The 24,908-nt window shown below is 48.6% G+C and overlaps 1 protein-coding gene across 1 annotated transcript in view; it reads right to left on the bottom strand.

Moving 5' to 3' along the window:
• LOC140421662 (uncharacterized) overlaps positions 1-24,588 on the bottom strand; it is a 42,568-nt gene extending 17,980 nt beyond the window's left edge. Inside the window, exons 1-2 of the mRNA XM_072506479.1 lie at positions 24,285-24,588; positions 16,809-17,490 (exon numbers count right to left, since the gene is read on the bottom strand). Of these exons, the coding sequence (XP_072362580.1) occupies positions 16,809-17,336 (528 nt within the window). The 5' untranslated portion in view covers positions 17,337-17,490; positions 24,285-24,588. The remainder of the gene's footprint in view (positions 1-16,808; positions 17,491-24,284) is intronic.
• Between the last annotated feature and the right edge of the window lie 320 nt (positions 24,589-24,908).

The following is a 24,908-nucleotide window of genomic DNA, read 5'->3' as shown; positions in this document are numbered from 1 at the left end:
TGTTCCTTTGGACGTTAAGTTTGTTAACGTTTCCCTGCCTCCCCCCTCCCTGGCTCTCCTCTATTGTTCCCTGTCTCTTCCCTCTACCCCCCCCCCTCCTGCACCCCCCCCACCTCCCCCTGTGGCTCACCTTTCCTTCCTCTTAGATTTAGCGGTCTCTCCCCCCCCCCCCCCCCCCCCGTCCTCCTCCCGGTCTATCTCTCCCTCTCATGTTTTGGCTACTCTCCCCTGTTTCTTGGCTACCTGGCTATTCTTCTGCTTGTTTGTTGGCCACAAACGAGTCCCGGAACAATTGGGTGAATGGCTCCCACGTTCTGTGGAAGCCGTCGTCTGACCCTCGGATGGCGAATTTGATTTTCTCCATTTGGAGATATTCTGAGAAGTCGGACAGCTTTGGGTGGTGCTGCTGACCGCCAGCCGAACAGGATTCTACGGCGGGCGATCAGGGAGGCAAAGGCAAGGGCGTCCGCCCTCCTCCCCAGGAATAGATCTGGCTGGTCTAAAACACTGAAGACCGTCACTTTCGGGCATGGCTCCACCCTCACCCCCACCACTTTGGACATTGCCTCGAAGAAGGCAGTCCAGTACTCCACAAGTCTGGGGCAGAACCAGAACATGTGGGCGTGGTTGGCTGGGCCTCCTTGGCACCGCTCACATCTGTCCTCCACCTCCGGGAAGAAGCTACTCATACGGGTTCTTGTTAAGTGGGCTCCATGTACCACTTTTAGCTGCATCAGGCTGACCCTTGCGCACGTGGAGGTGGAGTTGACCCTATGCAGTGCTTCGCTCCAGAGTCCCCATCCTATCTCGATCCCCAGGTCCTCCTCCCACTTCATTCTTGTTGCTTCCAGTAAGATGTCGGCCCCTTCTACCAGTCGGTCATACATGTCACTAACAAACAAAGAACAAACAAAGAAATGTACAGCACAGGAACAGGCCCTTCGGCCCTCCAAGCCTGTGCCGACCATGCTGCCCGACTAAACTACAATCTTCTACACTTCCTGGGTCCATATCCCTCTATTCCCATCCTATTCATGTATTTGTCAAGATGCCCCTTAAATGTCACTATCGTCCCTGCTTCCACCACCTCCTCCGGTAGCGAGTTCCAGGCACCCACTACCCTCTGCGTAAAAAACTTGCCTCGTACATCTACTCTAAACCTTGCCCCTCTCACCTTAAACCTATGCCCCCTAGTAATTGACCCCTCTACCCTGCGGAAAAGCCTCTGATTATCCACTCTGTCTATGCCCCTGTCTATGTTTGTGACCTCTATCAGGTCTCCCCTCAACCTCCTTCGTTCCAGTGAGAACAAACCGAGTTTCTTCAACCGCTCCTCATAGCCAATGCCGTCCATACCAGGCAACATTCTGGTAAATTTCTTCTGCACCCTCTCTAAAGCCTCCACATCCGTCTGGTAGTGTGGCGACCAGAATTGAACACTATACTCCAAGTGTGGCCTAACTAAGGTTCTATACAGCTGCAACATGACTTGCCAATTCTTATACTCAATGCCCCGGCCAATGAAGGCAAGCATGCCGTATGCCTTCTTGACTACCTTCTCCACCTGTGTTGCCCCTTTCAATGACCTGTGGACCCGTACTCCTAGATCTCTTTGACTTTCAATACTCTTGAGGGTTCTACTATTCACTGTATATTCCCTACCTGCATTAGACATTCCAAAATGCATTACCTCACATTTGTCCGGATTAAACTCCATCTGCCATCTCGCCGCCCAAGTCTCCAAACAATCTAAATCCTGCTGTATCCTCTAACAGTCTTCATCGCTATCCGCAATTCCACCAGTCTTTGTGTCGTCTGCAAACTTACTAATCAGACCAGTTACATTTTCCTCCAAATCATTTATATATACTACAAAGAGCAAAGGTCCCAGCACTGATCCCTGTGGAACACCACCGGTCACAGCCCTCCAATTAGAAAAGCATCCTTCCATTGCTACTCTCTGCCTTCTATGACCTAGCCAGTTCTGTATCCACCTTGCCAGCTCACCCCTGATCCCGTGTGACTTCACTTTTGTACTAGTCTACCATGAGAGACCTTGTCAAAGGCCTTACTGAAGTCCATATAGACAACATCCACTGCCCTACCTGCATCAATCATCTTAGTGACCTCCTCGAAATACTCTTATCAAGTTAGTGAGACACGACCTCCCCTTCACAAAACCATGCTGCCTCTCACTAATACGTCCATTTGCTTCCAAATGGGAGTAGATCCTGTCGCGAAGAATTCTTTCCAGTAATTTCCCTACCACTGAAGTAAGGCTCACCGGCCTGTAGTTCCCTGGATTATCCTTGCGACCCTTCTTAAACAGAGGAACAACATTGGCTATTCTCCAGTCCTCCGGGACATCCCCTGAAGACAGTGAGGATCCAAAGATTTCTGTCAAGGCCTCAGCAATTTCCTCTCCAGCCTCCTTCAGCATTCTGGGGTAGATACCATCAGGCCCTGGGGACTTATCTACCTTAATATTTTTTAAGACACCCAAAACCTTTTTTTCTGGATCTCAATGTGACCCAGGCTATCTACACACCCTTCTCCAGACTCAACATCTACCAATTTCTTCTCTTTGGTGAATACTGATGCAAAGTATTCATTTAGCACCTCGCCCATTTCCTCTGGCTCCACACATAGATTCCCTTGCCTATCCTTCAGTGGGCCAACCCTTTCCGTGGCTACCCTCTTGCTTTTTATGTACGTGTAAAAAGCCTTGGGATTTTCCTTAACCCTATTTGCCAATGACTTTTCGTGACCCCTTCTAGCCCTCCTGACTCTTTGCTTAAGTTCCTTCCTACTTTCCTTATATTCCACGCAGGCTTCGTCTGTTCCCAGCCTTTGAGCCCTGACAAATGCCTCCTTTTTCTTTTTGACGAGGCCTACAATATCTCTCGTTATCCAAGGTTCCCGAAAATTGCCGTATTTATCCTTATTCCTCACAGGAACATGCCGGTCCTGAATTCCTTTCAACTGACACTTGAAAGCCTCCCACATGTCAGATGTTGATTTGCCCTCAAACATCCGCCCCCAATCTATGTTCTTCAGTTCCCGCCTAATATTGTTATAATTAGCCTTCCCTCAATTTAGCACATTCATCCTAAGACCACTCTTATCCTTGTCCACCAGTACTTTAAAACTTACTAAATTGTGGTCACTGTTACCGAAATGCTCCCCTACTGAAACATCTACCACCTGGCCGGGCTCATTCCCCAATACCAGGTCCAGTACCGCCCCTTCCCTAGTTGGACTGTCCACATATTGTTTTAAGAAGCCCTCCTGGATGCTCCTTACAAACTCCTCCCCATCTAAGCCCCTGGCACTAAGTGAGTCCCAGTCAATATTGGGGAAGTTGAAGTCTCCCATCACCACAACCCTGCTGTTTTTACTCTTTTCCAAAATCTGTCTACCTATCTGCTCCTCTATCTCCCGCTGGCTGTTGGGAGGCCTGTAGTAAACCCCCAACATTGTGACTGCACCCTTCTTATTCCTGATCTCTACCCATATAGCCTCACTGCCCTCTGAGGTGTCCTCCTGCAGTACAGCTGTGATATTCTCCCGAACCAGTAGCGCAACTCCGCCTCCCCTTTTACATCCCCCTCTATCCTGCCTGAAACATCTAAATCCTGGAACGTTTACCTGCCAATCCTGCCCTTCCCTCAACCAGGTCTCTGTAATGGCAACAACATCATAGTTCCAAGTACTAATCCAAGCTCTAAGTTCATCTGCCTTACCCGTAATACTTCTTGCATTAAAACATATGCACTTCAGGCCACCAGACCCGCTGTGTTCAGCAACTTCTCCCTGTCTGCTCTGCCTCAGAGCCACACTGTCCCTATTCCCTAGTTCTCCCTCAATGCTCTCACATTCTGACCTATTGCTCCCGTGCCCACCCCCCCTGCCATACTAGTTTAAACCCTCCCGTGTGACACTAGCAAACCTTGCGGCCAGGATATTTATGCCTCTCCGGTTTAGATGCAACCCGTCCTTCTTACATAGGTCACACCTGCCCCGGAAGAGCTCCCAGTGGTCCAGATAACGGAAACCCTCCCTCCTACACCAGCTGTTTAGCCACGTGTTTAGCTGCTCTATCTTCCTATTTCTAGCCTCACTGGCACGTGGCACAGGGAGTAATCCCGAGATTACAACCCTAGAGGTCCTGTCTTTTAACTTTCTGCCGAGCTCCCTGAACTCCTGCTGCAGGACCTCATGCCCCTTCCTGCCTATGTCATTAGTACCAATATGTACAACAACCTCTGCCTGTTTGCCCTCCCCCTTCAGGATGCCCTCTACCCGTTCGGAGACATCCTGGACCCTGGCACCAGGGAGGCAACATACCATCCTGGAGTCTCTTTCACATCCACAGAAGCATCTATCTGTGCCCCTGACTATAGAGTCCCCTATTACTATTGCTCTTCTGCGCTTTGACCCTCCCTTCTGAACATCAGAGCCAGCCGTGGTGCCACTGCTCTGGCTGCTGCTGTTTTCCCCTGTACTATAGTTTCCTTTATCTAGTCTACTTGCATCCAGTAACTTTTCCAGTAGTCTCTGTTGTTGTGGTTGTGGGTATGTCCCGGTCTCCTTTCGTAGGAAGTTTTTTAGTTGCAGGTACCTTAGCTTGTTCCCCCTGGCTAGCTGGAATTTCTCTGTCAGTTCGCCCAGTGTTGCGATCCTGCCATCCGTGTATAGGCCCCTGACTGTCAGTGTCCTGTCCTGTCCTTCACTCCTGCTGGAGTGTTTTTTTGGGGGGGATGGGAGCGCCACCATGGCGAGGGCCCGGAGGGAGGTCCCCATACAGGAGGCCTCTTCCGCGCGCACCCATTCGGCTTCTGGCTCCTTGATCCATCCCCTTATTCGCTCGGCCGTTGCCGCCCAATGGTAAAGTTGTAGGTTTGGGAGGGCAAGCCCCCCCCCCCTCCCCTGGATATTGTTTTTTGTAAGACCTTCTTTGGGATCCTAGCATTCTCTCTCCCCCCCCCCCCCCCATACAATCGGCATGATTAGTTTGTCTAGTGCTTTGAAAAAGGCCTTGGGGATGTAGATCGGGATGTATCTGAATAGGAAGAGGTCCCTGGGCAGCACATTCATTTTGATCGTCTGGACTCTCCCCGCGAGGAGAGTGGGAGTGTGTTCCATCTTTACTTCCTCTGTCAGACTGGTGAGGTAACATTTGTGGATGCCTTTCCAGTCATGGGCTATTTGGATCCCCAGGTAGCGGAATTTGAGTCGGGCTTGTTTAAATGGCAGTCCCGTTAGGGCTGCCTCACCTACTTTTGGGTGTACCAGGAAGATCTCGCTTTTGCTCATGTTGAGTTTGTAGCCCGAGAAGGTGCCAAACTCTTTCAGGAGCGCGATGATTCCGTCCACAGTGGGCATCCTTGTCTGGTGCCCCTGTGCAGCTGGAAGTATCGGGAGTTGGTATTGTTGGTCCGTACGCTCGCCATGGGAGTGTTGTATCGGAGCTTTACCCAGGTGAACGCTGTTCCAAGTCCGAACCGCTCCAGTACCTCTATGAGGTATTTCCATTCGACTCTGTCGAAGGCCTTTTCTGCATCTAGGGAGACCATCACCTCTGGTGTTCTCTCCCCGGAGGGGGTCATTATCACGTTCAACAGGCGCCTGATGTTCGAGGTAAGCTGTCTACCTTTGACAAAGCCTGTCTGGTCCTCTGCGACCACCTCAGGTACACAGTCTTCTAACCTTTTGGCTAGGATTTTGGTCAGTATTTTGGAGTCTGCATTCAGCAGTGAGATGGGTCTGTATGACCCACATTCCATTGGGTCTGTCTTTCTTAGGTACCAGCGAGATTGAGGCCTGTGCTAGCGTGGGCGGCAGTGTGCCCCTCGCTAGCGAGTCTGTGAACATCTCCCGCAGATGCGGGGCCAGTGCTGTCGCAAATATTTTGTAGAAGTCCGCCGGGAACCCGTTGGGTCCCGGCGCCTTCCCCGCCTGCATGGAGCTAATGCTGTCCATGATCTCTCCCAGTGCTAGTGGTGCTTCCAAGCCCCGTATTTTGCCCTCCCCCACGACTGGAATGTCCAGTCCATCAAGGAACCGTTTCATCCCAGACTTCCCCATTGGGAGCTCTGAGGTGTACAGCATCTATCAACATTTTGATCAAACAGGGAGAGCCAGCATGGATTGGTGAAGGGACGGTGATGTCTGACAAATCTCATTGAATTTTTTGAAGAGGTGACTGAGGTAGTGGGGAGGAGAATGCTTAATCCAGAAATTAGGCACATGTGTGACAAAGGCAGTGTAATATTAATGGGAGATTTTAACTTACACAAGATTGGGAGAGGCAGACAAGCAGCTATCAGAAAGGTAGTGAATTTCTGGAACATGTAGTTTCCTGCAGCAACATGTTCGAGATGTAACCAGGGGATCAGTAATAGATTTAGTTATGAACCAAATTCTATTAATGGCCTAAGTGTGCACAAACATTTATCAAATAGTGATCACAACATGATTGAACTCAATGTAGCATTTGAAAGTGAAAAGCACGATTCAGATACTGGAGTTTCAGACTTGGGTAAGGCTGACGTTAACGGGATGAGGCAGAGACCGTCCACGGTAAACTGGGAACATCTGTTAACGGGTCAAACAACTGAAGATCTGTGGAGAATATTTAAGAAACATTTAATGAGATACAGCGCAAGTATATAAGAAGAAATGTTGCAGTTATATAAAGGGAAAGCAGGTGGACAAAAGTAGTGTCGGCCACTAAAAGCTGAAAATGGAGAGATTGTCAGTGATAATGGGAAAATGGCAGACGTGTTGAACAATTACTTTGCCTCAGTGTTTATAGTTGAAAAGGAGGATAACTTGCCGGTAGTCCTGAAAATGTAATGTCGTTAGAGGACAGGAACTTAATCCAATTTACGTACGTATAGCATCAGTAATTAGGATATTAATGACACTGAAGAGTGACAATTCACCAGGATCTAATGGTTTCCAAACGAGCGTGTTAAAGGAAGGAGGGCAGCACATTGTAGATGCCCAAACTATAAACTTTCAGAGTTCCAGAGATTCAGGAGTACTCTCCCTGGATTGGAAAATTGGACATGTCACTCCACTTTTTAAGAAGAGTGAAAGGGGAAACCAGGGAATTACAGACCAGTTAGCCTAACATCTGTGGTGGGGAAATTGCTGGATTCTATACTCAGGGAGAGGGTAACTGAACAGATTGAAAGATTTTGATCGATCAGGGAGAGCCAGCATGGATTTGTGAAGGGAAGGGTATACCTGACAAATCTCAGTGAATATTTTGAAGAGGTGACTGAGCTAGTGGACAGGAGAATGTCTATTGATGTTATTAACTTGGACTTCCAGGGGCATTTGACCAAGTCCCACATAAGAGTCCATTAACGGAAGTGAAAGCCCATGGAGTTGAGGGAAAATTATTAACTTGGTTAGAACAAACAAAGAACAAAGAAATGTACAGCACAGGAACAGGCCCTTCGGTCCTCCAAGCCCGTGCCGACCATGCTGCCCGACTAGACTACAATCTTCTACACTTCCCATCCTATTCATGTATTTGTCAAGATGCCCCTTAAATGTCACTATCGTCCCTGCTTCCACCACCTCCTCCGGTAGCGAGTTCCAGGCACCCACTGCCCTCTGCGTAAAAAACTTGCCTCGTACATCTACTCTAAACCTTGCCCCTCTCACCTTAAACCTATGCGCCCTAGTAATTGACCCCTCTACCCCAGGGAAAAGCCTCTGACTATCCACTCGGTCTATGCCCCTCATAATTTTGTACACCTCTATCAGGTCGCCCCTCAACCTCCTTCGTTCCAGTGAGAACAAACCAACTTTATTCAACCGCTCCTCATAGCTAATGCCCTCCATACCAGGCAACATTCTGGTAAATCTCTTCTGCACCCTCTCTAAAGCCTCCACATCCTTCTGGTGGTGTGGCGACCAGAATTGAACACTATACTCCAAGTGTGGCCTAACTAAGGTTCTGTACAGATGCAACATAGAATTTACAGTGCAGAAGGCCATTCAGCCCATCGAGTCTGCACTGGCTCTTGTGAAGAGCACCCCACCCAAGGTCCTCCACCCTATTCCCACAACCCAGTAACCCCACCCAACAAAAGGGCAATTTTGGACACTAAGGGCAATTTATCATGGCCAATCCAACTAACCTGCACATCTTTGGACTGTGGGAGGAAACCGGAGCACCCGGAGGAAACCCACGCACACACGGGGAGGATGTGCAGACTCCGCACAGACAGTGACCCAAGCCGGAATCGAACCTGGGACCCTGGAGCTGTGAAGCAATTGTGCTATCCACAATGCTACCGTGCTGCCCCCAACATGACTTGCCAATTCTTATACTCAATGCCCCGGCCAATGCAGGCAAGCATGCCGTATGCCTTCTTGACTACCTTCTCCACCTGTGTTGCGCCTTTCAGTGACCTGTGGACCTGTACTCCTAGATCTCTTTGACTTTCAATACTCTTGAGGGTTCTACCATTCACGGTATATTCCCTGCCTGCATTAGACCTTCCAAAATGCATTACCTCACATTTGTCTGGATTAAACTCCATCTGCCATCTCTCCGCCCAAGTCTCCAAACAATCTAAATCCTGCTGTATCCTCTGACAGTCCTCATCGCTATCCGCAATTCCACCAATCTTTGTGTCGTCTGCAAATTTACTAATCAGACCAGTTACATTTTCCTCCAAATCATTTATAAAAACTACAAAGAGCAAAGGTCCCAGCACTGATCCCTGTGGAACACCACTGGTCACAGCCCTCCAATTAGAAAAGCATCCTTCCATTGCTACTCTCCGCCTTCTATGACCTAGCCAGTTCTGTATCCACCTTGCCAGCTCACCCCTGATCCCGTGTGATTTCACCTTTTGTACTAGTCTACCATGAGGGACCTTGTCAAAGGCCTTACTGAAGTCCATATAGACAACATCTACTGCCCTACATGCATCTATCATCTTAGTGACCTCCTCGAAAAACTCTATCAAGTTAGTGAGACACGACCTCCCCTTCTCAACACCAATGCGCCTCTCACTAATACGTCCATTTGCTTCCAAATGGGAGTAGATCCTGTCTCGAAGAATTCTCTCCAGTAATTTCCCTACCACTGAAATAAGGCTCACCGGCCTGTAGTTCCTTGGATTATCCTTGCTACCCTTCCTAAACAGAGGAACAACATTGGCTATTCTCCAGTCCTCCGGGACATCACCTGAAGACAGCGAGGATCCAAAGATTTCTGTCAAGGCCTCAGCAATTTCCTCTCCAGCCTCCTTCAGTATTCTGGGGTAGATCCCATCAGGCCCTGGGGACTTATCTACTTTATTATTTTTAAAGACACCCAACACCTCGTCTTTTTGGATCTCAATGTGACCCAGGCTATCTACACACCCTTCTCCAGACTCAACATCTACCAATTTCTTCTCTTTGGTGAATACTGATGCAAAGTATTCATTTAGTACCTCGCCCATTTCCTCTGGCTCCACACATAGATTCCCTTGCCTATCCTTCAGTGGGCCAACCCTTTCCGTGGCTACCCTCTTGCTTTTTATGTACGTGTAAAAAGCCTTGGGATTTTCCTTAACCCTATTTGCCAATGACTTTTTGTGACCCCTTCTAGCCCTCCTGACTCCTTGCTTAAGTTCCTTCCTACTTTCCTTACATTCCACGCAGGCTTCGTCTGTTCCCAGCCTTTTAGCCCTGACAAATGCCTCCTTTTTCTTTTTGACGAGGCCTACAATATCTCTCGTTATCCAAGGTTCCCGAAAATTGACGTATTTATCCTTCTTCCTCACAGGAACATGCCGGTCCTGAATTCCTTTCAACTGACACTTGAAAGCCTCCCACATGTCATAGATTATAGAATTTACAATGCAGAAGGAGGCCAATCAGCCCATCGAGTCAGCACCGGCTCTTGGAAAGAGCACCCTACCCTAGGTCAACACCTCCACCCTATCCCTATAACCAGTAACCCCACCCAACACCAAGGGCAATTTTGGACACGAAGGACAATTTATCATGGCAATCCACCTAACCTGCACATCTTTGGACTGTGGGAGGAAACCGGAGCACCCGGAGGAAACCCACGCACACACGGGGAGGATGTGCAGACTCCGCACAGCCAGTGACCCAAGCCGGAATCGAACCTAGGACCCTGGAGCTGTGAAGCAATTGTGCTATCCACAATGCCACCGTGCTGCCCCAATCGGTCAGATGTTGATTTGCCCTCAAACATGTGCCCCCAATCTATGTTCTTCAGTTCCCGCCTAATATTGTTATAATTAGCCTTCCCCAAATTAGCACATTCATCTTAGGACCACTCTTATCCTTGTCCACCAGCACTTTAAAACTTACTGAATTGTGGTCACTGTTCCCAAAATGCTCCCCGACTGAAACTTCTACCACCTGGCCGGGCTCATTCCCCAATACCAGGTCCAGTACCGCCCCTTCCCTAGTTGGACTGTCCACATATTGTTTTAAGAAGCCTTCCTGGATGCTCCTTACAAACTCCGCCCCGTCTAAGCCCCTGGCACGAAGTGAGTCCCAGTCAATATTGGGGAAGTTGAAGTCTCCCATCACCACAACCCTGTTGTTTTTACTCTTTTCCAAAATCTGTCTACCTATCTGCACCTCTATCTGCTGGCTGTTGGGAGGCCTGTAGTAAACCCCCAACATTGTGACTGCACCCTTCTTATTCCTGATCTCTACCCATATAGCCTCACTGCCCTCTGAGGTGTCCTCCTGCAGTACAGCTGTGATATTCTCCCTAACCAGTAGCGCAACTCCGCCACCCCTTTTACATCCCCCTCTATCCCGCCTGAAACATCTAAATCCTGGAACGCTTAGCTGCCAATCCTGCCCTTCCCTCAACCAGGTCTCTGTAATGGCAACAACATCATAGTTCCAAGTACTAATCCAAGCTCTAAATTCATCTGCCTTACCCGTAATACTTCTTGCATTAAAACATATGCACTTCAGGCCACCAGACCCGCTGTGTTCAGCAACTTCTCCCTGTCTGCTCTACCTCAGAGCCCCACTGTCCCTATTCCCTAGTTCTCCCTCAATGCTCTCACCTTCTGACCTATTGCTCCCGTGCCCACCCCCCTGCCATACTAGTTTAAACCCTCCCGTGTGACACTAGCAAACCTCGCGGCCAGGATAGTTAGAAATTGGTTGAGTGGCAGGTGACAGAGTGGGGATAATGGGAAGTACTCTAATTGACAGGATGTGACTAGTGGTGTACCACAGGGATGTGTTGGGACCGCAATTATTCATTGATGACTTGGATGATGGCATAGAAAGTCATACATCCAAATCTGCAGATGATACAAAGTTAGGTGACATTGTCGACAGGCTAGATGATAGCATAAAATTACAAGATAGGGTGGCATATGGCGCAGTTAGCAGTGGGACTGAGGCGCTGAGGACCCGGGTTTGAAGCCCGGCCCTGGGTCACCGTCCGTGTGGAGTTTGCACATTCACCCAGTGTCTGCGTGGGTTTCACCCCCACAACCCAATGATGTGCAGGTTAGGTGGATTGGCCAGGCTAAATTGCCCCTTAATTGGAAAAAAATAATAATTTGGTACTCTAAATTTATTTTTAAAAAACAAAAAAATTGTAAGATATTGACAGACTAGAATGGGCAAAATTGTGGCAGATGGAATAGTTAGCAAATGTGAGGTTGTTCATTTTGGACCAATAAATGATAGAATCAGAGAATTCCTACAGTGCAGAAGGAGGCCATTCAGTCCATTGAGTTTGCACCAACCCTTTGAAAGAGCACTACATCCAAATTCACTCCTCTGCTCTGTCCCAATAACTCCTTAACTTAACCTACACATAGGGCGTAGTGTCGGCGGTTTACCGGGCTAATTTGGAAGAGGAGAAGGCACCACTGGAAGGGATCAAAGCAAAGTGGGAGGAAGAGTTGGGAGAGGGTATGGAGGAGGGGTTCTGTTGTGAGGTGCCCCGGAGAGTGAACGCCTTGAAGGTAAAATCACCACTATTCTTAGAAATCTCCCCCTGAACCAAAAAGGATCAAAAAAGATGTTCCAAATGGTGAACAAGGATTTTCACTCCTCGATTCCTTCGCAGATTTAAGTAGGTGCTATTCAGGCCAAACTAGTGTTTCAAGTTAGAAGATATAATCTATATCTTCAAAGAAGGTTTTATCTACTTACCACTTAATAGCTTTGATCCTGGGGCCCGCCTTGCTAAGAACGTATAGTAGACTCATCGATATTTTGTAATAACCTGTTTCAGGTTACGGTTAATTTTTAAATTACTTTATTTTACTTCAAAACATAACATCACTGACTTTACAACAAGTAAAAAAGATCTTGCTTCTGGATTTTCCGTTCGAGTTGATCAGACCTTCGTGGCATCCTTGACAATCTCTCTTCTTATCTGTGGGTGTTCTCAGTAGCTTCGATCCCTTGTTAGGTTCGTGCATTCAATCATTCCCATCTACCGAAACAGCTCTGAGAGCTGGAAGTGAATGACTGCCCCAATTCACGATATTTATTTCCTTCTCACAGCAGTGCTGGTTACATTTTATTATCTTCAAGTAATATCTTCTGCTCATTTATGTAATTTTATTTGTCTGTTGTACACTCCTAGTTTCCATCATGTCTAACAAGAGGATGCTTCAATGATAAGCATTGGTAAAAATGCTTTGATATTTGTCTCTTAATCTTAGAGGAGTGATACCTCTGGTTCTGGTCATGTTTAAACAGACTCCTTCTTGGTGTTAATTTCTGCTTTATTAGACTCTGGCAATTCGTATCAACCGCTTGCTAAAATAATTAACTTCTATGAAAGTGTGAAGTATTTTTTCCTCGATGTAACTAAAAACTTAAATGACTAGTTTTTCTTTAACTTGAAAGGACAGCATCAGATTAAGCTGTCTCAAGCTGGTTTTCAAGCTGATAAAGGCTATTTGCATTTCAAACCCTCTTTTCTGATTGTGGGATTTTTGCTTGCTTTTTCTCAGACCTTTGGGTTTTGTCAGACTTACTTGTTTCAATTGACATCTTTCCCATTTTACTTTACAGCGAATCATGTTCATATGTTCTGGTCCGGTCCAAAGCTGGAGGATTACTGGAAGGAGGTTTTTAGGGTAATCACTAAAGTGGTGCACGTGAAACAGGACCCGGGCCCTCGGGAGGCCATATTCGGGGTGTCGGACTAGCCGGGGTTGGAAACGGGTGTGGAGGCAGATGTTGTAGCCTTCGCCTCGTTGATAGCCCGAAGGCGGATCCTGTTGGGATGGAGAGCAACCGCTCCACCCTGTGCCCTGGCGTGGCAGGGGGACCTATTGGAATTCTTAACTCGTGAGAAGGTTAAGTTTGAACTGAGGGGAAGGATGGAGGAGTTCTACAATTCATGGGCGTTATTCATTATGCACTTTCAAGAATTGGATAACATCGAACATTAGGGAGGGGGGTGGGTTGGGACTGTATGTGGTAATGGTGATGGTGGGTGATTCCTGTTTCCTTTTTGTGATTTGTTTATTTTAACATGCGAGCAGTTGTTTGGGGGTTTGGTGGGAAGATGGGATTGTTGTTGTTGAGATGGGGATTGACATTGTATTCGGTGGGTGTAAATTTAGGAGAAAATATGAAAAAGCCATGACCGTGAAGTGCCGCCCATATTATCTTCCACGTGAGTTCACTTCAGCCATTATCACAGCGGTCTACATCCCACCCCAGGCAGAAGTGAGGAAGGCGCTGGACGAACTATACACAGTAATAAATAACTACGAAACAGAACACCCGGAGGCCTTGTTCATCGTGGCCGGAGACTTCAACAAGGCCAGCCTCAAGAGTGTACTGCCAAAATTCCACCAGCACATCTCCTGTCCCACCAGGGGCGACAACACTCTTGACCACTGCTACTCAAAAATCAAGGGCGCCTACCGTTCCATCCCCCGACCGCACTTTGGGAAATCAGACCATAAGACGTTGCTCCTTCTCCCGGCATACAAGCAGAAACTCAAGCGGGAGATCCAACTAAGAAGGTTGTGCAGTGCTGGTCCGAGGAGACAGAAGAACTCTTACGTGACTGCTTAGAGATAGTGGACTGGTCCATATTTAAGAACTCAGCGACCAACTTTAATGAGTATGCCACCACCATCACAGACTTCACCAGCAAACGTGTGGACGACTGCGTGCCAAATAAAGCAGTACGTGCGTTCCCCAACCGGAAACCATGGCTCAATCGTGAGATTGACTCCCTACTGAAGGACAGATCTGAGGCGTTCAAGGCAGACGACCCTGACCTATACAAGAAATCCAGGTACGACCTCCGCAAAGCCATCCGAGATGCCAAGAGAGAATATCAAACCAAGCTAGACTCACAGACAGACTCTCGGCGTTGTGGCAAGGACTAAACAACATAATGGGCTACAAAGCGAAGCCGAACAGTACCTCTGGCAGAAGTGCACCCCTCCCCGATGAACTCAATGCATTCTATGCTCGGTTCAAGCAGGTAACCAACAATCCGCTGTCGTGTGCCCCAGCAGCCCATAATTCACCCATACCCACCATCACAGCTTCCAAAGTCAGATTGGCCTTCCTGAAAGTGAACCCTCGGAAGGCGACAGGCCCGGACGGGATCCCTGGTCGTGCACTCAGAGCCTGCGCACCCAGCTGGCAGAGGTATTCGCGGACATCTTTAACCTGTCCCCACTCCACTCCGAGGTCCCCACCTGCTTCAAGAAGACCACCATCATACCGGTACCAAAGAAGAACCAGGCAACGTGCCTCAATGACTACTGACCAGTGGCCCTGACTTCAGAGGTAATGAAGTGCTTCGAGAGGTTGATCATGAAGCGCATCACCTCCATACTCCCAGAAGGCCTTGATCCACTGCATTTCGCATACCGCTGCAACCAGTCCACATCAGACACCATTTCCCTGGCCCTACACTCATCCCCAGAGCATCTCGAAAACAAGGACTCCTACATTAGACTCCTGTTTATTGACTACAGCTCCGCCTTCAACACCATAATCCCAGCCAAGCTCATATCAAAGCTCCAAAACCTAGGACTTGGCTCCCCACTCTGCAATTGGATCCTCGATTTTCTGACCAACAGACCACAATTAGTAAGAATGAACAACAACACCTCCTCCACAATAGTCCTCAACACCGGCACCCCGCAAGGCTGTGTACTTAGCCCCCTACTCTACTCCCTGTACACACACGACTGCGTGGCAAAACTTGGTTCCAACTCCATCTACAAGTTTGCTGACGATACGACCATAGTGGGCCGGATCTCGAATAACGACGAGTCCGAATACAGGAGGGAGATAGAGAACCTAGGGGAGTGGTGTAGCGACAACAATCTCTCCCTCAATGCCAGTAAAACTAAAGAGCTGGTAATTGACTTCAGGAAGCAAAGTACTGTACACACCCCTGTCAGCATCAACGGGGCCGAGGTGGAGATGGTTAGCAGTTTCAAATTCCGAGGGGTGCACATCTCCAAAAATCTGTCCTGGTCCACCCACGTCGACGCTACCACCAAGAAAGCACAACAGCGCCTATACTTCCTCAGGAAACTAAGGAAATTCGGCATGTCCACATTAACCCTTACCAACTTTTACAGATGCACCATAGAAAGCATCCTATCGGGCTGCATCACAGCCTGGTATGGCAACTGCTCGGCCCAGGACCGCAAGAAACTTCAGAGAGTCGTGAACACTGCCCAGTCCATCACACGAACCTGCCTCCTATCCATTGACTCCATCTACATTTCCCGCTGCCTGGGGAAAGCGGGCAGCATAATCAAAGATCCCTCCCACCCGGCTTACTCACTCTTCCAACTTCTTCCACCGGGCAGGAGATACAGAAGTCTGAGAACACGCACGAACAGACTCAAAAACAGCTTCTTCCCCACTGTCACCAGACTCCTAACTGACCCTCTTATGGACTGACCTCATTAACACTACACCCTGTCTGCTTCATCTGATGCCAGTGCTTATGTAGTTACATTGTATATCTTGTGTTGCCCTATTATGTGTTTTCTTTTATTCCCTTTTCTTCTCGTGTACTTAATGATCTGTTGAGCTGCTCGCAGAAAAATACTTTTCACTGTACCTCGGTACACGTGACAATAAACAAATCCAATCCAATCCAATATTAACAGGAGAAGATAAGGTCGATAAAGGTAAACTATTTTCATTGGTTGGAGGCTCTAAAACTAGGGGCATAATCTGGAAATGAGGGCCAGACTATTCAGAAGAGATGTTGGGAAGAACTTCTTCACACACAGGGTGGGAGAGGTTTGGAACTCTCTCCCACACACAGCAGTTGAAGCTAGAACAGTTGTTCATTTTAAATCAGAGATAGATAGATTTTTGTTAAGCAAAGATATTAAGGGACATGGGCCAAAGGCAGGTATATGGGGATAGGCCACAGAACAGCCATGATCTCATTGAATCGAGGGGCTGAATGGCCTACTCCGGTTCCTATGTCCCTACAATACAATATATTTAATATAATAAACATTCATCATAACTGTACAAGATAAAATTAATACATTACATCTGCTTCTGTGAATCATTTCAGTGGAAATGTGCCCTCGTTCAAGGAAATTCAGTCACTGGATTGTAAATTGGGAGACCAGCCAGTACAACAGAAACAAACTCTCTGACCCTCCCACTTCAACTGTCAGAATGAACATGGGTCAGTCCTGGATGTGATTAACAGCAGCATGAACAGCAGAATCCAACCCCTGTAATGACTTGTGAACTCGCTGGTGTTTCTGCAGGTGGGCTGTACTTCTGAATCCTTTCCCACACACGGAACAGTTAAACGGTTTCTCATCAGTGTGAACTCGCTGGTGTGCTAGCAAGTTGGATGAATCAGTAAATCCCTTGCCACACTTGGAGCAGGTGAATGGTCTCTCCCCAGTGTGAACTCGCTCGTGTTTCTGCAGGTGGGATAACTGAGTGAATCCCTTCCCACACACTGAGCAGGTGAATGGTCTCTCCTCAGTGTGAACTCGCTGGTGTCTCTGCAGGTTGTATTGACATCCAAATGCCTTCAAACATACGGAGCAGGTAAATGGCTTCTCCCCAGTGTGAACTTGCTGGTGTGTGCATAGGTTGAATGAAGTAGTAAATCCTTTCCCACACTCAGAGCAGATGAACAGTGGCACCTCGCTGTGAGCTCGCTGGTGTGTCCGCAGATTGGATAACGTACTAAATCCCTTCTCGCATTGAGAGCAGATGAACGGTCTCTCCCCGGTGTGAGTGCGTCGATGAGTTTCCAGCTCAGATGGGGATCCGAATCCCTTCTCACAATCTCCACATTTCCACGGTTTCCCCATGGTGCGGGTGTCCCTGATTCAGTGCTTTTCCAGTCACACTGACAGTAAAACGGCCGACGGTTTCCCCCGTCCCAACGAATTGAGTGACTCTGTCAGATCTTAATGTGAAGTTTGGTTTGAGATTTCTTACTTCAAATCCTCCCCTTTGACTATCCTGTAAGAGTTTACAAATGTCATCACTGTCAGTACAGTACAGAAATACAACAGACAAATCTAGTTTCAATGGATTATTCTTTCATCACTCTTTTGCCTAAAGTTATCCCAGACAGACTCCCTTTTGCACTTTGCCGTACTTAATATTCACACTCCCAATTCTTCTGAAGGAGCGATTCATGCTGATTGACAGATCCACGGTCATTGCTTTCTGTCCAGGACAGTGGATTAAAAATCTTTATAGAGACTGCTTGCATGTATGTGTGTGTGTGACATACAGTAATGTATTTCTTAATTGGAGGGACATACAATTGGAAGGGGACATGTGGAAGAGCTTTATTTAAACAGCCAGTGGTCATAACGTGGAAATCCCCATCTCGGAGGATGGTGGAAGTGGAGACAAATAATTTCAAAATTAAATTCGATGGGCAATTGGAGAAAATAAACCGACTCAGAAACTGGATTATAGAGGGGGAAGGGATTGACTGGATTGCTCTAGAGAGTCTCGGCATGGACTCGAGTTACCGAATGGACTCTTTTTGTGCCTTAATGATTCTATGGCTGGGAATATATATAGTAATATATTTTTAAAAATAGAAATAATAAATGCAGTTTTTCACATAATCAAAATAATTTAGATAAAATAAGTACCATATAACACCACTAGATACATTCTATCCTATACTAATTTACTGTCTCCTTAAATTTTTTTTTTTATTAAATATTTTATTGAAAATTTTTGGTCAACCAAAACAGTACATTGTGCATCCTTTACACAATATTATAACAACACAAATAACAATGACCTATTTTATAAACAAAAAATGAATAAATAATAAATAACAAAAATGAAAACTAGCCCTAATTGGCAACTGCCTTGTCACAAGTAACACTCTCCAAAAATATAATTTAACAGTCCAATATATAATTATCTGTAGCAACAACCTATACATACTATACAGTATATATTAACAACCCTGAGAGTCCTTCTGGTTCCTCCTCCCCCCCCCCCCGATTCTGGGCTGCTGCTGCTGCCTTCTTTTCCCCATTCCGTCTATCTTTCTGCGAGGTATTCGACGAACGGTTGCCACCGCCTGGTGAACCCTTGAGCCGACCCCCTCAGGACGAACTTAATCCGCTCTAGCTTTATAAACCCCGCCATGTCATTTATCCAGGTCTCCACCCCCGGGGGCTTGGCTTCTTTCCACATTAGCAATATCCTGCGCTGGGCTACTAGGGACGCAAAGGCCAAAACATCGGCCTCTCTCGCCTCCTGCACTCCCGGCTCTTGTGCAACCCCAAATATAGCCAACCCCCAGTTTGGTTCGACCCGGACTCCTACTACTTTTGAAAGCACCTTTGTCACCCCCATCCAAAACCCCTGTAGTGCCGGGCATGACCAAAACATATGGGTATGATTTGCTGGGCTTCTCGAGCACCTCGCACACCTATCCTCCACCCCAAAAAATTAACTGAGCCGTGCTCCAGTCATATGTGCCTGGTGTAATACTTTAAACTGAATCAGGCTTAGCCTGGCACACGAGGACGACGAGTTTACCCTGCTTAGGGCATCTGCCCACAGCCCCTCCTCGATCTCCTCCCCCAGCTCTTCTTCCCATTTCCCTTTTAGTTCATCTACCATAGTCTCCCCTTCGTCCCTCATTTCCCTATATATATCTGACACCTTACCATCCCCCACCCATGTCTTTGAGATCACTCTGTCCTGCACCTCTTGTGTCGGGAGCTGCGGGAATTCCCTCACCTGTTGCCTCGCAAAAGCCCTCAGTTGCATATACCTGAATGCATTCCCTTGGGGCAACCCATATTTCTCGGTCAGCGCTCCCAGACTCGCGAACTTCCCATCCACAAACAGATCTTTCAGTTGCGTTATTCCTGCTCGTTGCCACATTCCATATCCCCCATCCATTCCCCCCGGGGCAAACCTATGATTGTTTCTTATCGGGGACCCCCCCCAAGGCTCCAGTCTTTCCCCTATGCCGTCTCCACTGTCCCCAAATCTTCAGTGTAGCCACCACCACCGGGCTTGTGGTGTAGTTCCTCGGTGAGAACGGCAATGGGGCTGTCACCATAGCCTGTAGGCTAGTCCCCCTACAGGACGCCCTCTCTAATCTCTTCCACGCCGCTCCCTCCTCCTCTCCCATCCACTTACTCACCATTGAAATATTAGCGGCCCAATAATACTCACTTAGGCTCGGTAGTGCCAGCCCCCCCCCTATCCCTGCTACGCTGTAAGAATCCCTTCCTCACTCTCGAGGTCTTCCCGGCCCACACAAAACCCATGATGCTCTTTTCAATCCTTTTAAAAAAAGCCTTCGTGATCACCACCGGGAGGCACTGAAACACAAAGAGGAATCTCGGGAGGACCACCATCTTAACCGCCTGCACCCTCCCTGCCAGTGACAGGGATACCATATCCCATCTCTTGAAATCCTCCTCCATCTGTTCCACCAGCCGCGTTAAATTTAACCTATGCAATGTGCCCCAATTCTTAGCTATCTGGATCCCCAGGTAACGAAAGTCCCTTGTTACCTTCCTCAATGGTAGGTCCTCTATTTCTCTACTCTGCTCCCCTGGATGCACCACAAACAACTCACTTTTCCCCATGTTCAATTTATACCCTGAAAAATCCCCAAACTCCCCAAGTATCCGCATTATTTCTGGCATCCCCTCCGCCGGGTCCGCCACGTATAGTAGCAAATCGTACGCATACAAAGATACCCGGTGTTCTTCTCCTCTCCTAAGTACTCCCCTCCACTTCTTGGAACCCCTCAATGCTATCGCCAGGGGCTCAATCGCCAATGCAAACAATAATGGGGACAGAGGGCATCCCTGCCTTGTCCCTCTATGGAGCCGAAAATATGCAGATCCCCGTCCATTCGTGACCACGCTCGCCACTGGGGCCCTATACAACAGCTGCACCCATCTAACATACCCCTCTCCAAAACCAAATCTCCTCAACACCTCCCACAAATAATCCCACTCCACTCTATCAAATGCTTTCTCGGCATCCATCGCCACTACTATCTCCGTTTCTCCCTCTGGTGGGGCCATCATCATTACCCCTAACAACCTCCGTATATTCGTGTTCAGCTGTCTCCCTTTCACAAACCCAGTTTGGTCCTCGTGGACCACCCCCGGGACACATTCCTCTATTCTCATTGCCATTACCTTGGCCAGGACCTTGGCATCTACATTTAGGAGGGAAATAGGTCTATAGGACCCGCATTGTAGCGGGTCCTTTTCCTTCTTTAAGAGAAGCGATATCGTTGCTTCAGACATAGTCGGGGGCAGTTGTCCCCTTTCCTTTGCCTCATTAAAGGTCCTCGTCAGTACCGGGGCGAGCAAGTCCACATATTTTCTATAGAATTCGACTGGGAATCCATCCGGTCCCGGGGCCTTTCCCGCCTGCATGCTCCTAATTCCTTTCACCACTTCTTCTACCTCGATCTGTGCTCCCAGTCCCACCCTTTCCTGCTCTTCCACCTTGGGAAATTCCAGCCGATCCAAGAAGCCCATCATTCTCTCCCTCCCATCCGGGGGTTGAGCTTCATATAATTTTTTATAAAATGTCTTGAACACTCCATTCACTCTCTCCGCTCCCCGCTCCATCTCTCCTTCCTCATCCCTCACTCCCCCTATTTCCCTCGCTGCTCCCCTTTTCCTCAATTGGTGTGCCAGCAACCTGCTCGCCTTCTCCCCATATTCGTACTGTACACCCTGTGCCTTCCTCCATTGTGCCTCTGCAGTGCCTGTAGTCAGCAAGTCAAATTCTACATGTAGCCTTTGCCTTTCCCTGTACAGTCCCTCCTCCGGTGCTTCCGCATATCGTCTGTCCACCCTCAAAAGTTCTTGCAGCAACCGCTCCCGTTCCTTACTCTCCTGCTTCCCTTTATGTGCCCTTATTGATATCAGCTCCCCTCTAACCACCGCCTTCAACGCCTCCCAGACCACTCCCACCTGGACCTCCCCATTATCATTGAGTTCCAAGTACTTTTCAATGCACCCCCTCACCCTTAGACACACCCCCTCATCTGCCATTAGTCCCATGTCCATTCTCCAGGGTGGGCGCCCTCCTGTTTCCTCCCCTATCTCCAAGTCCACCCAGTGTGAAGCGTGATCCGAAATGGCTATAGCCGTATACTCCGTTCCCCTCACCTTCGGGATCAATGCCCTACCCAGCACAAAAAAGTCTATTCGCGAGTAGACTTTATGGACATAGGAGAAAAACGAGAACTCCTTACTCCTAGGTCTGCTAAATCTCCACGGGTCTACACCTCCCATCTGCTCCATAAAATCTTTAAGTACCTTGGCTGCTGCCGGCCTCCTTCCAGTCCTGGACTTCGACCTATCCAGCCCTGGTTCCAACACCGTATTAAAATCTCCCCCCATTATCAGCTTTCCCATCTCTAGGTCCGGAATGCGTCCTAGCATCCGCCTCACAAAATTGGCATCATCCCAGTTCGGGGCATATACGTTTACCAAAACCACCATCTCCCCCTGTAGTTTGCCACTCACCATCACGTATCTGCCCCCGTTATCCGCCACTATAGTCTTTGCCTCGAACATTACCCGCTTCCCCACTAATATAGCCACCCCCCTGTTTTTCACATCTAGCCCCGAATGGAACACCTGCCCCACCCATCCTTTGCGTAGCCTAACCTGGTCTATCAGTTTCAGGTGCGTTTCCTGTAACATAACCACATCTGCCTTAAGTTTCTTAAGGTGTGCGAGTACCCGTGCCCTCTTTATCGGCCCGTTCAGCCCTCTCGCGTTCCACGTGATCAGCCGAGTTGGGGGGCTTCCTACCCCCCCCCCTTGTCGATTAGCCATCACCTTTTTCCAGCTCCTCACCCGGTTCCCACGCAGCTGTATCTCCCCCAGGCGGTGCCCCCCCGCCCATCCTCTCCCATACCAGCTCCCCCCTCTCCCCAGCAGCAGCAACCCAGTAATTCACCCCTCCCACCCCCCCCCCCCCCGCTAGATCCCCCGCTAGCGTAATTACTCCCCCCATGTTGCTCCCAGAAGTCAGCAAACTCTGGCTGACCTCGGCTTCCCCCCGTGACCTCGGCTCGCACCGTGCGACGCCCCCTCCTTCCTGCTTCTCTCTTCCCGCCATGATTATCATAGCGCGGGAACCAAGCCCGCGCTTCTCCCTTGGCCCCGCCCCCAATGGCCAACGCCCCATCTCCTCCACCTCCCCTCCTCCCCCCATCACCACCTGTGGGAGAGAGAAAAGTTACCACATCGCAGGATTAGTACATAAAACCCCTCTTTGCCCCCCACATTTGCCCACCACTTTGTTTGAACGTTCTTTTTAATAACCCGCTCATTCTAGTTTTTCTTCCACAATAAAAGTCCACGCTTCATCCACCGTCTCAAAGTAGTGGTGCCTCCCTCGATATGTGACCCACAGTCTTGCCGGTTGCAGCATTCCAAATTTTATCTTCTTTTTATGAAGCACCGCCTTGGCCCGATTAAAGCTCGCCCTCCTTCTCGCCACCTCCACACTCCAGTCTTGATAAACGCGGATCACCGCGTTCTCCCATTTACTGCTCCGAGTTTTCTTCGCCCATCTAAGGACCATTTCTCTATCCTTAAAACGGAGGAATCTCACCACTATGGCTCTGGGAATTTCTCCTGCTCTCGGTCCTCGCGCCATCACTCGGTATGCTCCCTCCACCTCCAACGGACCCACCAGGGCCTCCGCTCCCATTAACGAGTGCAGCATCGTGCTCACATATGCCCCGACGTCCGCTCCCTCCACACCTTCAGGAAGGCCAAGAATCCTCAGGTTGTTCCTCCTTGCGTTGTTTTCCAGTGCCTCCAACCTTTCCACACATCGTTTCTGATGTGCCTCCTGCGTCTCCGTCTTCACCACCAGGCCCTGTATGTCGTCCTCATTCTCGGCTGCCTTTGCCTTCACGACCCGAAGCTCCCGCTCCTGGGTCTTTTGTTCCTCCTTTAGCCCTTCGATCGCCTGTAGTATCGGGGCCAACAGCTCTTTCTTCATTTCCTTTTTGATCTCTTCCACACAGCATTTCAAGAACTCTTGTTGTTCAGGGCCCCATGTTAAACTGCCACCTTCCGACGCCATCTTGGTTTTTGCTTGCCTTCCTTGCCGCTGTTCTAAAGGATCCACTGCAATCTGGCCACTTTCTTCTCCTTTTTCCATCCGTATCCAGGGGGGATTCCCTTCTGGTTTACCGCACAGCGTTTTTAGCCGTCAAAATTGCCGTTGGGGCTCCTATCAATAGCCCAAAAGTCTGTTTCACAGGGAGCTGCCGAAACGTGCGACTCAGCTGGTCATCGCCGCACCCGGAAGTCACTGTCTCCTTAAATGTCAACCATCTACTGGGGAAACCATCCCTATAATTATGAACATTAGAAAGCACCATCCTTTTAGCCAGACAATACATGTCACAAAAACAGAAAATGCTGGAAAACCTCAGCAGGTCTGACAGCATCTGTGGAGAGAGAACAGAGCTAATGTTTCGAGTCTGGACGACTCTTTGACAAAGCCATCCAGGCTCGAGACGTGACATTTTCCAGCATTTTCTGTTTTTGTTTCAGATTCCAGCATCCACAGTAGTTTGCTTTTGTCTTAGAAATAAATGTTTCAAGCTGAGGGAGCAAATTATGTCAATGTCTCTGAGAAAGACCTGGGACAATCTTTCCAGAGTCTGCACCCTTCCTAAATTCACCTCCTGTCCCACCTGCAAGTCAACAATTTAGTTCAAAATTAGAAATGTGGAGAAAAAGAAGTGTGTTACTCACAGATATTGGACACGGGAGGAGGTTTAGTCTGTGTGAATCTGAATCTTCATTCAGCGATGGAGCAGCAGCCGCTTTGCTGCACAGCAATGGACAGGTTCACAGACCCATTGTCCAACTTCCGTATTCAGATGCGAGATGATCATAGTGCTTCCGGTGCGCTGACTCTTCCCATTGGTCAACTCGCGCGGAGCGGATTCCGACCCCACGTGGGGCTGGGAGACACTTTGATGCGCTGAACTGTTGTCCAATCCGCAGTGTTTTACTGCAGGAACCAGTGATATTCTCCCAATAGGACTCCAATTGTGTGCTGGGTAAACCCTCTGAGCCATTGTGACGCCACAACGGAGTCCTGCCTGAATCAGCCAATAAGAATCACTGCTTCACAGTGACGTCATTGTTACCCTGTCCCACCCCAAGACCCCTTCCAGCCAAGGTTTCCCGGTAACCGGCCAACGAGGAGCTCTGGAGGACCGGAAGGACTCTGCACCTCCAGGCAATCAGAGAACGGGCTTTGTGTGAATGAAGATTGAGCTTCACGGAGACTGAAACTTCCTCCTGTTTCAAACATCTGTGAGAAAATCACTTTACTTTCTTTCCCCTTTCCATTTCTTTTCTAATTCTGGA

The sequence above is a fragment of the Scyliorhinus torazame genome, chromosome 5, assembly GCF_047496885.1.
Source record: "Scyliorhinus torazame isolate Kashiwa2021f chromosome 5, sScyTor2.1, whole genome shotgun sequence".
Taxonomy (NCBI): domain Eukaryota; kingdom Metazoa; phylum Chordata; class Chondrichthyes; order Carcharhiniformes; family Scyliorhinidae; genus Scyliorhinus; species Scyliorhinus torazame.
Note: the sequence above shows the minus strand (reverse complement) of the source record. Positions and strands in the feature narration are given on the sequence as shown.